This window comes from Hemibagrus wyckioides, linkage group LG01 (genome assembly GCF_019097595.1).
Source record: "Hemibagrus wyckioides isolate EC202008001 linkage group LG01, SWU_Hwy_1.0, whole genome shotgun sequence".
Classification (NCBI taxonomy): Eukaryota; Metazoa; Chordata; class Actinopteri; order Siluriformes; family Bagridae; genus Hemibagrus; species Hemibagrus wyckioides.
In genome coordinates, this window is record NC_080710.1 from 6554455 (window position 1) to 6568279 (window position 13825).

The window sequence follows — 13825 nt, forward strand, 5'->3', positions numbered from 1 at the left end:
TTTAATTGCTCTTGTGAATGAAGAAGCCACACGTTTGATTTGTATTTCTATTCTTTATAGCATGTGTGTACCATTACAGACAAGTCGAATCTGTTTAAATCGGCACTTGTAGCATTGTAGTACAGAGTGAATGTATGGAATGAAAGATAACATTGAAAGTGAGAAGTCAGAAACAAGCCTTTATCATAAGAATGATGAATATTTGGTGATATGTTATCAGATAGAGCTGCATGACCCGAACACAGTTCAACCAATCAGACTGGAGGATCGTAACAAACTGCTGTATAAAATGGGGGAGGTTTATGGCACTAATTAATGGCTTTAAATCCATACATGTTGCAGCAGTTATTAGCTAAGTGTTTCCACAGAGGAAGCTGGTCAGGGAATAATGTCTTTTTTTCATCTTCGTCTCGCTGTCTGGTTCAAAAGCTGATCCAGAATTTCTGTCCCGGGGGATAGCTGTAATTCATTAACATGGGGGAAGAAAAGAGGGAAAAAACAGAAGCAGCTCTGTGAGACAAAAGGTTGGAACACACAGAGGTCAGAAACAGATAAATCCTGCTTTCTGAGAGCTTTTCGGACTCCACACTGTTATTATGTCTATTGCTAGAATAACCAGCGCCATTAAAACTACTAGTTAAACCCTGTAACCGAAATTGAAACTAAGTCACACTGTGATAGAGCTCAACAGATTGATTTAGGGTTTTTTTTATTATTATTCCTACATGTTAACTGTTTTTATATATCTTTAAATGAAATAAAGCTCCTTTTCCACAAAGCTCTGTGAATGGAGAAATGGAGAAATGTTTCTAATGGAAAAACATACAAGGCACATTTTTTCCGGGCAGGCCGTCAATCACGGATGATAGCTCCACCCTTTTAGCACAGTTCTGACACGCTGGCAGGCTGAGAACCAATCAAAACGCCGGTCCGTGATGTGGGCGGAGCCGTGACGTGTCTGAATATGTAATGAGAAGTGGTAAGGTTGGGTGTGTGTTTTTTTTGTTGTTGTTAGCCACGCCTCTGCGTGAAGAATGTCACAGTCAGATTGAGACAAGTTGGAGGGGCTCCGTTTACACACCGCGATCTTCAGCCGGAATACATGTGGAAATGGCGTACCACAACCAGTACAGACCTCCTCACTATAACAGCGCGCCGCCAGATCAAGCTTTTCTGTGGAATATATTCCAGAGGTGAGAGAGAGAGAGAGAGAGAGAGAGAGAGAGATAGATTCCGCATTGTAGCCTGAACTAGTGACTGCGGCGGCTCGCGCTTGTCATGAAGATCTGCGTGCCAAGTTGTTGTTAACTACTTAGTTAGGTTTGCGGCGGAATAAATGTATAGGTTTTACGGAAACTTTAATCCTGTTTTTTTGTCTTCTTAAAATTTGGTGTAAAAAATTTTAAGTTAGAAAAAAAAAATTAGCCCGTCATTTTTTTTTTTTGCTATAACTGTAGTCGCTTCCTGTTTGGGGTCACGCGCATCTGGATGAACCGCATTCAGTCCACGCGCACAGTACGAATAGTTCTGACCAACAATCACGGACGATGAGAGAGATGTCCAGTCCTCCAGATAAACTGTGTTCTGATCGAGTTTTAAAACGCAATGTTACTGACGCACATTTATTTACCAGCTGTTCAGGAAGCAGGAACAGGGTGGTGCTTTACTGTTCACAGTATGATCTGGCTTCCACTTTTGGTTCTTCGACGATGAAAAGCTCCAGCAGTAAAAAATCCAAAATCAGGTCTGAACCAGATTCTCTCCTGAACAAACAAGTCCTCAATTATCCTGCTGAGGGAAAAATGATGATTCAAACGTACCAGTGACTCCAGTTTCCATGGATTTGGTGTGTGTGTGTGTGTGTGTGTGTGTCTCTCATGTTGAAAATATTTGGGATTTATGTTACTTTCATTCCCTCTGGGCAAATAAAACCCAGCTAGACTTTTATTCTGCCTTTTTAAGCTTTCTGGGGTTTTCCTTTTGTAAACAGTAGTAATTGTTGTTGTTGTTGTTAGTCTGCTGGTGTGTTGCTAAGAAACGTGTGACTCACTGAGGAATTTCAAACAGTTACTTTTTTTTTCAAACAGTTACTTTTTTCATCGCCGATCCTTGTGTTCCTGAACCTCCTCTCAGGACTGAAGAACATCTCCAGCATCGAAAATCACAAAGAACATCTCCTCCAACAGCGTTTACAAACCCGATTCAGCTTTAAGATTTTCTGTGTTTGTTGGAGTGTTTGAAAATCTTAAAGCTGAAAAGGTTCACCGTCAGAGCATGGAAAGAAGTGGAAAAAAGTTTAGAATCTGTTTGTGTAGAAAATCATTTCTAAACCTGTACCACAAATCAACACCAACATGTGTTTAAGGGTCAGAAGAATACAGCTGATTTCATATGGAAAGACAGATGGTGATGAATTAATAATTTAGACTATGAGCGTGTATTATAAATTCTCTATTCATGTTTGAGTAGAACCTAATTTGTGAGTGATTATATAAAGGTGTAACTCTCCTATAAGCTCACATTTTACCTAATGAATGTTTACCAGTAAATTGTTGAGTTTAAAATGTTGATTTCTTCCGCAGGGTGGACAAAGACAGGAGTGGATCAATCTCAGATACGGAGCTCCAGCAAGCTTTATCAAACGGTACGTAGAGCTCAATAGTCATTACACCTATTGATCTAACGCCGTGTTGGTAAAGCACAAAAAATCCACTGGAAAATCTACGAATGTCATTTCCCATTGCACAAGACTGTTTCAGAATCCGGGCAGCTACGTTCAGAAGTCAGAAATAAAGTCCTAGATTAAATTCTCACTTCAAGATTAAACTCAAGGCTTGACATTTTTCATTCTCCTCATAAGGCTTACTCTAAAATATCCACAATGGTACTCTCAAATCTCCCCAAAGCTTGTGTAAAGCTGTGCTTTTGTCATTTTTGCATTGTCTTGGTTGTGTTTTTGGTCCTTGTCTCTTTGTCCCAGACTGTGGCACTCTTTAGCATAGTGTTCATCACTGATATCTCTGTACCTTTATACATTTATCTGTCTCTCAGCCTTGACAAGCCTCCCAGTACTGGCTGCTGAATTAAATGATGTAGCCCAGATTGTGCTCCAGTGCATGGGATTAAATTGTCCATGTCCTTAAAAACCAGTGCATAGTTTCATCCAGTCTTGGTTGTTCAGAATTTTTTCCACTGTGTTCTTTAGGCTCAGTTTTTAAGCATCATAGCAAAACGTCTGTATTCTTATGCTACCGCATATAAATATTAATTGTGTTGCTTGGGGTTTTGTGTCATGAGGAGAAAACATTTGCTGCTTCATCAGCAGTATATTATAATTAAACCATCATATTTTATGTGATAATGTTTCCATGTCTGCGTCTCCAAAGAGGAGCTTTAATATAAATCCAAAAGATGGATCCAAGATTAGACATTACATTTCTGATCTGAACAAACTAAATTTCAACATGGACTTCTTTTAAATGTGGAATGTTTCTGAGATGTTTACAAATAAACCATATGAATGAAAACAACTCACCTACAGCACATTGATTAATCACAGATTGTTGTTAAATATTATATGACCAAGATATCGAGCCTGGAGACAACATGCCAAAGTTGTTCTACATCTGCACAAACTGCATAAACTGGCTATGGAGTGTCCATAAAACTGACCACAAATCAGATGTCTTGCATCTAAAAGTCTGAAAGTGGGACGTTTTACCAAATCTGACACAGATATGTTTCTGTAAAATGGTAAAATACCAGTATTGGCTGGTTATATGGGTAGAATAAATACATCAAGACTGTAGCTGCACATCAAGCATCACAGACTGGATCAGGAAGCTTGCGTAGGGCCAAAGGTCTGGATCTAACCGTTTCACAGTTGACTGTTGCATCACTTCTCATTTTCTCATAAAACTCCTCTCCAGTTCATCACACCACCCTCCCCTGCAGCGCTGTTTTGCCAGCTCTACTTCTGCCAGCTCCCCTTTAAAAAGAATGATTTCTGGCCCGTTTTGTTGTATTCCTGCCCGTGTGAATGCGGGGTTAAATCCACTGAAATTATGTAACACCTGCATGAATAAGGAGTGACGTGTACGCGAGCAAAGACGCGTCTAAAAAAGTTCCCACACACGACCCAAGGCTTTGAATAGACACTACTCTGAAAAAATCTTAAGCATCGGATTTTTTAAGGAGAAATTTCATTTTAAAGGTATAGTTTTAGGATTTCTGTACTATTGAGTCAGTACAAAAATGCATTTTATATTTCTACATATTTATTTTCCAACAGAAAAAAATGTAAAGGGGTTGTCACACCAAATGATGACTTTGTTTAGTTTATTGCTCTTTATATTTTTTTAGAAACATTTAATTGTATTTTTTTCTGCATTTCTTTGCATGTGTATATGACTTTTGCACAGGATTAAACTGATCATATGTGAAAACAGAAAGCCTTCCCATCCGAGCCCTGTTATTTTAAATCATCTCCAAATCTATTTAACATCTCATGACACTTCAGCAGCAAACCCCTGAATTTACAGATCTATATTTATAGTTTATTTCAAGATTTTCGTCTTTTTTATACAAATATTTAATCGTTTAAAGCTGTTTCATGATTTTTTTATTTATTTTTTTTTTTAAACTGAGCTTTTTCTTATGTTTGGGATGTGTCGCTGTGGTGTTGTTGTCTTTTCCTCGCTGACCAACGCAGTGAGAAGGATCAGTGTGTGCTGCATGAAAGCGTCTTTGTTTCTGAGGCCAGTCGAGTATGTTGCCAGATTCCATCCCTGTGAACCAGCTCATTAGTGGACAGACTCACACCTATGTGTACATTCTCAGGACACACACTACATTTCCTGACCTCTCTGCGTCAGTAAAACCCGCATGACTCTAACTGGATGCCACAGTGATCTAATATGCTGAAAGATAAATTCTTTATTCTGATATAATAATTTCCTTCTCTCCCACACTCTGGTTTAATTCTTTATTCACTCTTTTTTTCTATTCCCCTTTTAACCTCTCTCTTTTTTTCTATCTTCTCCCTGATTTTTTCTCCCTGTCATTCAGTGACTTCAGATCTGTTTTAGACTGTATTCATGCAACAGTTTTATCTGCACAAGGAAATACTTAGAAAGTAGTTTGTCACCCCTGCAGTCCATCTCGCAGCAGAGAGCTTGACTCAGCAGAAAATGAGCGGATTTATTGTGTACTTTGCCCATAGTTTGTAATTACATCCAGCTCAGCTGGTGGCCAAAGCCCTGCTCGTGACATGCTCCGTTTCTTATTAAAGTGTCCATGAAATGGAATTTGGTGTATTATAGCATTGCGAATGGGGCTTTTCTTTTGTTGTTCTGAACATAAATAAGCCACTATATATGAAAATATAAAAAAATATATAGATACATCTGTTTAATTTGTATTTATTATTATTGTTGGGAAAATAATGAAAAATATCAATGGCTCATACTCTACACGTCCAGATGAAATGCTTTCTGGAAGGTTCCTTTTTATTTTAAACTAACTGGGTGTATGCTCATGTAGCTCCCCTTCTGCATGTGGGTGATTTAAGTGTGTGTGTGTCTAAGCCCAATGTACAGTTTTATTTTACTGCACCAGTAGTCTTTTCCCTTTCCTCTCTGGCACGGTATATACTTCTGCTCCCACGTAATTACAAACACGTGAGTGAGTCTGGCATCATATTTTATACATAGCTTGAATGTGTGCACTAGAGGGAAGAGTAAATGGAGATACGATATGAAATAGTGAGTACTGACGATCGTTTCTGCTGAGCGTTAAAGCTCTGATGGCACGTGTTGGCGATTCTGTGTGATTTCAGATGTTCTCCATCACCTTTTAAAAGAATATACACTGTCTGAACAATGCACACGGGACCATCACAGCCATATGTGGGCCTTCTTGAAACTGTTCAACAAAATGGGAAGCACACAATTGTTTATGATGCATCTGTGTGCAGTTTCCCTCCACTGTACACTCAGTGAGCTCCATGAAGAGCTCCATGAAGACCTCCAAAATTGGAGTTGAAGAACTCGTGTGTCCTCCATCATCTTTGGGATGATCTGGACTGCTGTCTGCACCCCAGGACTCCTCACCTGACATCAGTGTCTGATCTCAATAATGATCTTGTAGCTGAATGAACACAAATCCCCACAGCCTCACTTTAAAATGGAGAGGAAAGCCGTTCCAGAAGATTGGAGCTTGTTATAATAACAAACAGGGAAATAAATCTGGACTGGGCTGTTCAGCAAGTACCAGAGGCTGCAACCCTTTGGTCAAATAGTCTACATAATAAAAATATCCAATCGGTTTACCTGTCAGAGATTTTAATGTTATATACATATCCCATATAAATATCTGAAGAGATATAATTATCTTCCTACAATGGCGCCTGTCAAGAGATGGGGTTTATTAGGCATAAGCATGCTCTACACCAGGTTCCCTTAAACACCTAGATCTTACCATCCATTACTCAAGATACAGGAAGATAAGCATCAAGGGTTGTGGAATGAACAGCTGAACTGCTCTGAATAAGGGCTGCTTCCAAATGCTGTAAATATATACAGTGGAACCACGGCATATGAATACCCTCCCTTACAAATTTTCACCTTAAGAATTTAAATTTTGCATGAAATTTGCATCGGCATACAAAGCATTGTCAGCATACGAACAAACCGAACCGAACCAAACACAAGCTAAGTTGCGCGTACGTCCGGGAAACGTTCAAAACTTGTTAGCATCAGTGAAAAGCCAAGCGAAGACAACAGAAGTGAGTTTACGAATTTTACAAATTTTTTTCAGTCAGTGAAATCTGTTGTGAAAGAGTCAACCACGATACCAACATGCGTTCAAAAGTTGGTGATTGGTGTTGTTTGACAGATTGGTGGTGTGGGTGCTCTGTTCTATTTCTAGCCCAAGCTTGGTGACACGACTTCCTGTGAGGAGCCTTGACATGGAATGCTTGGCTTGGGTCAGTTGTTTGTAAGCAGTCATACAGTTTACATATGCTTCGTATTGGGAATAATGGTCATATTTTTGGCTGTCTAGAACGATTATCTGCAGTAACCTGTTCACTGAAAACATCATGCCTTACCTCCAAGAAATGATTCTGCTAACCAGGTGGACGAGGAGCTGATGATATGCAGCCCAGCAGCTGAAACACTGATTTGGAAAATTGTTGATGATTATTTCTCTTAAATGAGAGCGATGATCGTAATACATAATATATAACAGAGGTAATATTTGGAATTTTGCTGGATATCATTATTGGGTATCTCTGATTTGTGGACTTTGACCTTGATTTTGTCGTGTTTACTTATTCTTGAGTAACCAACAAGGCTTTTACTTCGGATTGATCTGGATCAGTTAGATGGCCAGGAATTGTGAGTAAGTCGTTATAAATCAGATAAAACTACTAAAAATGAATATAAACATACATCGTGAACATCGTCAAATCGACTCCAGACCACTCGCCCCCTACACTTTCATTCATTTTACTTTTTTAATTTAAACCCTTTTACCCACCATTTACCGTCGTGCTGAAAAAAGCTTACTATGTGTTTCTCTTGCCAAACAAAACGTTCCCTTGCCTGCTTTACAGAGGCATGTTAAAATCTCCGAAAATATAACGTTTTAATCAGTTCCGCTGGGCATTCATTTGGACTGTTCTTATGCCCCGTGTAATCTGTTTTTCCGTCTTATGTTTTATTGTTATTAAAATGTTTTCCTCTTCTTTCACAGGCACATGGACTCCATTCAATCCCGTGACCGTCAGATCAATTATAGGTGAGGAAATCGTCTGTCTTATCAGATTTGTGTAAATCCTTTGTCCAGTAAAAGGAAAAAAAAGGAATTGTAGTTCCTGTGAAATTAAAATAGGTGTTTTAGAGCTTTTTGTACAGGTTTCTTGCCAGTGTGGATGAACATAAAGCATGTAAAGTGGATATAAAGTTTACACACCCCTGTTAATATAGCAGGTTTTTGCTTTGGAAAAATAAAACCAAGATCTTTTTGCTCCTTGACTTGAATTACATTTTGATATAGCAAGCAACAAAATCCAAGTGAAAAGCAAATGCAATATATATATATATATATATATATATATATATATATATATATATATATATATATATATATATATATATATATATATATATATATATATAATATATATATATTTTTTTTTTTTTCGAAAAAGAAAACTGATAAATTAATAAATAAACAAACAAATAAATAAGCCTGGTGGTATAAGTATGCACACCACTTAATTAATAATTTTGTAAAATTATTGCATGTCATGATTTGGCAATTTTCATTACAAAAATACTCAGATCTAACAGGTTGCGAGAGGAACTTGCAAGTCATTCCACAGGATTTTCCATAGGCTTTAGGTCTGGTCTTTAGATCTGATCTTCTGAAGCTGTTCCCTTGTTGACTTTCCCTTGATTTGTGATTTGGCTCATCATCGTACTGGAATAGTCTTTCCTCATCATCAGCTGTCTGAGAGAGAGCGAGAGAGCGACTTACAGGTTTTATGGCTTCAGTTCCAGCTGAATAGAAGCAGAAGGTTGATCTTTTCTGAGAATGTGTCTTGTTTTTGCATAGAATATATATTTTAGAATTATTCCCAAAAATTCCCAAAATGTTTTGACTAAATCGAGGTCATGAATCTGTCCACTTTACCTCAGACATGAAGAACAGTATGTTGAGAGTTTCTCACATTATTTATCAAATATTCCTGCAGCTCATTTAATATTACTGTTCATCTCTCTGCAAGTTTTTACTTTCATCACATTCTGGGTAATGGAAGTGTAGTGCCCCATTTTCTCAGCATGATGATGGTGATGATGATGATTGTGATGGTGGTGATGTTGGTGGTGGTTATGGTGATGGTTCAACTTCTCTCCAGAGTCTACAGTGACATTACAGTGACAGTACATTACAGTGACATTACATAACAGTACATTACAGTACATTACAGTGACAGTACATTACAGTGACATTACATTACGTGACATTACATTACAGTACATTACAGTGACATTACATTACGTGACATTACATTACAGTACATTACAGTGACATTACAGTACATTACAGTGACAGTACATTACAGTGACAGTACATTACAGTGACATTACATTACGTGACATTACATTACAGTACATTACAGTGACAGTACATTACAGTGACATTACATTACGTGACATTACATTACAATACATTACAGTGACATTACAGTACATTACAGTGACAGTACAGTACATAACAGTACATTACAGTGACAGTACATTACAGTGACATTACATTACGTGACATTACATTACAGTACATTAGTGACAGTACAGTACATTACAGTACATTACAGTGACAGTACATTACAGTACATTACAGTGACAGTACATTACAGTACATAACAGTACATTACAGTGACATTACAGTGACAGTACATTACAGTACATTACAGTGACAGTACATTACAGTGACATTACAGTGACAGTACATTACAGTACATTACAGTACATAACAGTACATTACAGTGACAGTACATTACAGTACATTACAGGACATTACAGTGACAGTACATTACAGTACATTACAGTGACAGTACATTACAGTGACAGTACATTACAGTACATTACATTGACAGTACATTACAGTGACAGTACATTACAGTACATTACAGTGACAGTACATTACAGTACATGACAGTACATGACAGTACATTACAGTACATTACAGTCACAGTACATTACAGTACATTACAGTCACAGTACATTACAGTCACAGTACATTACAGTACATTACAGTGACAGTACATTACAGTGACAGTACATTACAGTACATTACAGTGACAGTACATTACAGTACATTACAGTACATTACAGTGACAGTACATTACAGTACATTACAGTGACAGTACATTACAGTACATTACAGTACATTACAGTGACAGTACATTACAGTACATTACAGTGACAGTACATTACAGTGACAGTACATTACAGTACATTACAGTGACAGTACATTACAGTGACAGTACATTACAGTACATTACAGTGACAGTACATTACAGTACATTACAGTCACAGTACATTACAGTACATTACAGTGACAGTACATTACAGTACATGACAGTACATTACAGTACATTACAGTACATTAGTGACAGTACATTACAGTGACATTACAGTGACAGTACATTACAGACATTACAGGACATTACAGTGACAGTACATTACAGTACATTACAGTACATAACAGTACATTACAGTGACAGTACATTACAGTACATTACAGGACATTACAGTGACAGTACATTACAGTACATTACAGTACATTACAGTGACATTACAGTGACAGTACATTACAGGACATTACAGGACATTACAGTGACAGTACATTACAGTACATAACAGTACATTACAGTGACATTACAGTGACAGTACATTACAGTACATTACAGGACATTACAGTGACAGTACATTACAGTACATAACAGTACATTACAGTGACAATACATAACAGTACATAACAGTACATTACAGTGACAGTACATTACAGTACATTACAGTGACATTACAGTGACAGTACATTACAGTACATAACAGCACATAACAATACATTAGTGACATTACAGTACATTACAGTGACAGTACATTACAGTACATTACAGTGAAAGTACATTACAGTGAAAGTACATTATAGTACATTACAGTGACAGTACATTACAGTACATTACAGTGACAGTACATTACAGTACATAACAGCACATAACAATACATTAGTGACATTACAGTACATTACAGTGACAGTACATTACAGTACATTACAGTGAAAGTACATTACAGTGAAAGTACATTATAGTACATTACAGTGACAGTACATTACAGTACATTACAGTGACAGTACATTATAGTACATTACAGTGACAGCACATTACAGTGACAGTACATTACAGTACATTACAGTACATTACAGTGACAGTACATTACAGTACATTACAGTACATTACAGTGACAGTACATTACAGTACATTACAGTACATTACAGTGACAGTACATTACAGTACATTACAGTACATTACAGTACATTACAGTACATTACAGTGACAGTACATTACAGTGACAGTACATTACAGTACATTACAGTCACAGTACATTACAGTACATTACAGTGACAGTACATTACAGTGACAGTACATTACAGTACATTACAGTGACAGTACATTACAGTACATTACAGTGACAGTACATTACAGTGACAGTACATTACAGTACATTACAGTGACAGTACATTACAGTGACAGTACATTACAGTACATTACAGTGACAGTACATTACAGTGACAGTACATTGCAGTGACAGTACATTACAGTGACAGTACATTACAGTGACAGTACATTGCAGTGACAGTACATTGCAGTGACAGTACATTGCAGTGACAGTACATTACAGTACATTACAGTACATTACAGTGACAGTACATTGCAGTGACAGTACATTACAGTACATGACAGTACATTACAGTGACAGTACATTGCAGTGACAGTACATTACAGTACATGACAGTACATTACAGTGACAGTACATTACAGTACATGACAGTACATTACAGTGACAGTACATTACAGTACATTACAGTACATTACAGTGACAGTACATTACAGTACATTACAGTACATTACAGTGACAGTATATTACAGTATATTACAGTACATTACAGTACATTACAGTGACAGTACATTACAGTATATTACAGTACATTACAGTACATTAGTGACAGTACATTACAGTGACAGTACATTACAGTACATTACAGTGACAGTACATTACAGTGACAGTACATTACAGTACATTACAGTGACAGTACATTACAGTGACAGTACATTACAGTACATTACAGTGACAGTACATTACAGTGACAGTACATTACAGTACATTACAGTGACAGTACATTGCAGTGACAGTACATTACAGTGACAGTACATTGCAGTGACAGTACATTACAGTACATTACAGTGACAGTACATTACAGTACATGACAGTACATTACAGTACATTACAGTACATTACAGTGACAGTACATTACAGTACATTACAGTGACAGTACATTACAGTACATTACAGTACATTACAGTGACAGTACATTACAGTACATGACAGTACATTACAGTGACAGTACATTACATTACAGTGACAGTACATTACAGTACATTACAGTACATTACAGTGACAGTACATTACAGTACATTACAGTGACAGTACATTACAGTGACAGTACATTACAGTACATGACAGTACATTACAGTACATTACAGTACATTACAGTGACAGTACATTACAGTACATTACAGTACATTACAGTGACAGTACATGACAGTACATGACAGTACATTACAGTGACAGTACATTACAGTACATTACAGTGACAGTACATGACAGTACATTACAGTACATTACAGTGACAGTACATTACAGTACATTACAGTGACAGTACATTACAGTGACAGTACATTACAGTACATTACAGTGACAGTACATTACAGTGACAGTACATTACAGTACATGACAGTACATTACAGTGACAGTACATTACAGTACATGACAGTACATTACAGTGACAGTACATTACAGTACATTACAGTACATGACAGTACATTACAGTGACAGTACATTACAGTGACAGTACAGTGACAGTACAGTGACAGTACATTACAGTGACAGTACATTACAGTACATTACAGTGACATTACTGTACATGATTTTTAAGCTCTTTGCATATTATGGCTTAAGCAGTCGGGTGAAACCAAAAAAATGTCCAGAAAGGTTCAACAGAAAAGTTGATCATTATTGTGGTTAATTGCCTGTCCAGGGTTTGGACACTTATGCAACCAGGCTATTAAAAGATTTTTTTTTTCTAAAATATTTCTGTTTTTCTTTTTTCACTTTTGTTTTTTTTTTTGCTTGCTATGCCGCATCAAATCTGTTTTCATTTTTCTGCATCGCAAAAACTTGCAGTTGTGAGAGGGTTGTGTTCCCTCTCACAACTGTTTTTCTGTCCACTGCACTTCCCTGACCCACACTAACATGAGTAATGGACAATTACGTCTTTTATAAAAGGGTATTATTTAAAAACGTTCCACTCTCTGGGAAAAGTTTCTGATGATTCATCTTGTAGCCAACCAACTTGTACGTAATGAGATGTCCTCTAAAACACACATCTCCCACCCTTTCCCCAAAAATAATAAAATAATAAAGCATGCTCCCAGCCTACATTAGCTCACAGATGGTTGGGTCATTCATGTAGTTTTGGTCGTGCAGCTTCCCACACACTCTTTCCATTCCAAACCATCGCTTCTGAGATGATTTGAGTTTGTGTGTGTGTAGTCAGCTACTGTGTGTATAATATGACAAATCAAGTGGAGATTCTAATCAGAAGAGAATTGTGGGTAACACAGGATGATGATAAAATCTACACTCAGATTTTAATGGATTTATTTACTGCATCTTTTTTTAATGAATATACAATCTATCTATTTTAAGCTGCTTATCTGTCTTGAATGACGTTAGTCGATCCTCTTCCTCGTATAATTCGAGTTAAAAGCTGAAAGCACACAGTGAACAGTGGTAGATAAAATAGGTTCAAGCGGCTGCTTCCAGCACTCCTGCTGTCGTAAGTGAGCTGATCTTTTTTTCCCACGTATTATAGCCTCCTCCACGTAACCGAGAGATTTTTGTCACTCTACCCACAACTGAACCACATGACACCATCATTTGTCTCACTAATGTTTTAGCTGTGAATTCTTCAG

At 37.1% G+C, this 13825-nt stretch overlaps 1 protein-coding gene across 1 annotated transcript in view; it reads left to right on the forward strand.

Annotated features, from left to right (window-relative positions):
- The first annotated feature begins 1009 nt into the window (after positions 1 to 1009).
- The window catches only part of pdcd6 (programmed cell death 6), a 19778-nt gene continuing 6962 nt past the window's right edge, over positions 1010 to 13825 (forward strand). Inside the window, exons 1-3 of the mRNA XM_058394668.1 lie at positions 1010 to 1193; positions 2583 to 2644; positions 7756 to 7800. Coding sequence (XP_058250651.1) covers positions 1111 to 1193; positions 2583 to 2644; positions 7756 to 7800 — 190 coding nt within the window. The 5' untranslated portion in view covers positions 1010 to 1110. The remainder of the gene's footprint in view (positions 1194 to 2582; positions 2645 to 7755; positions 7801 to 13825) is intronic.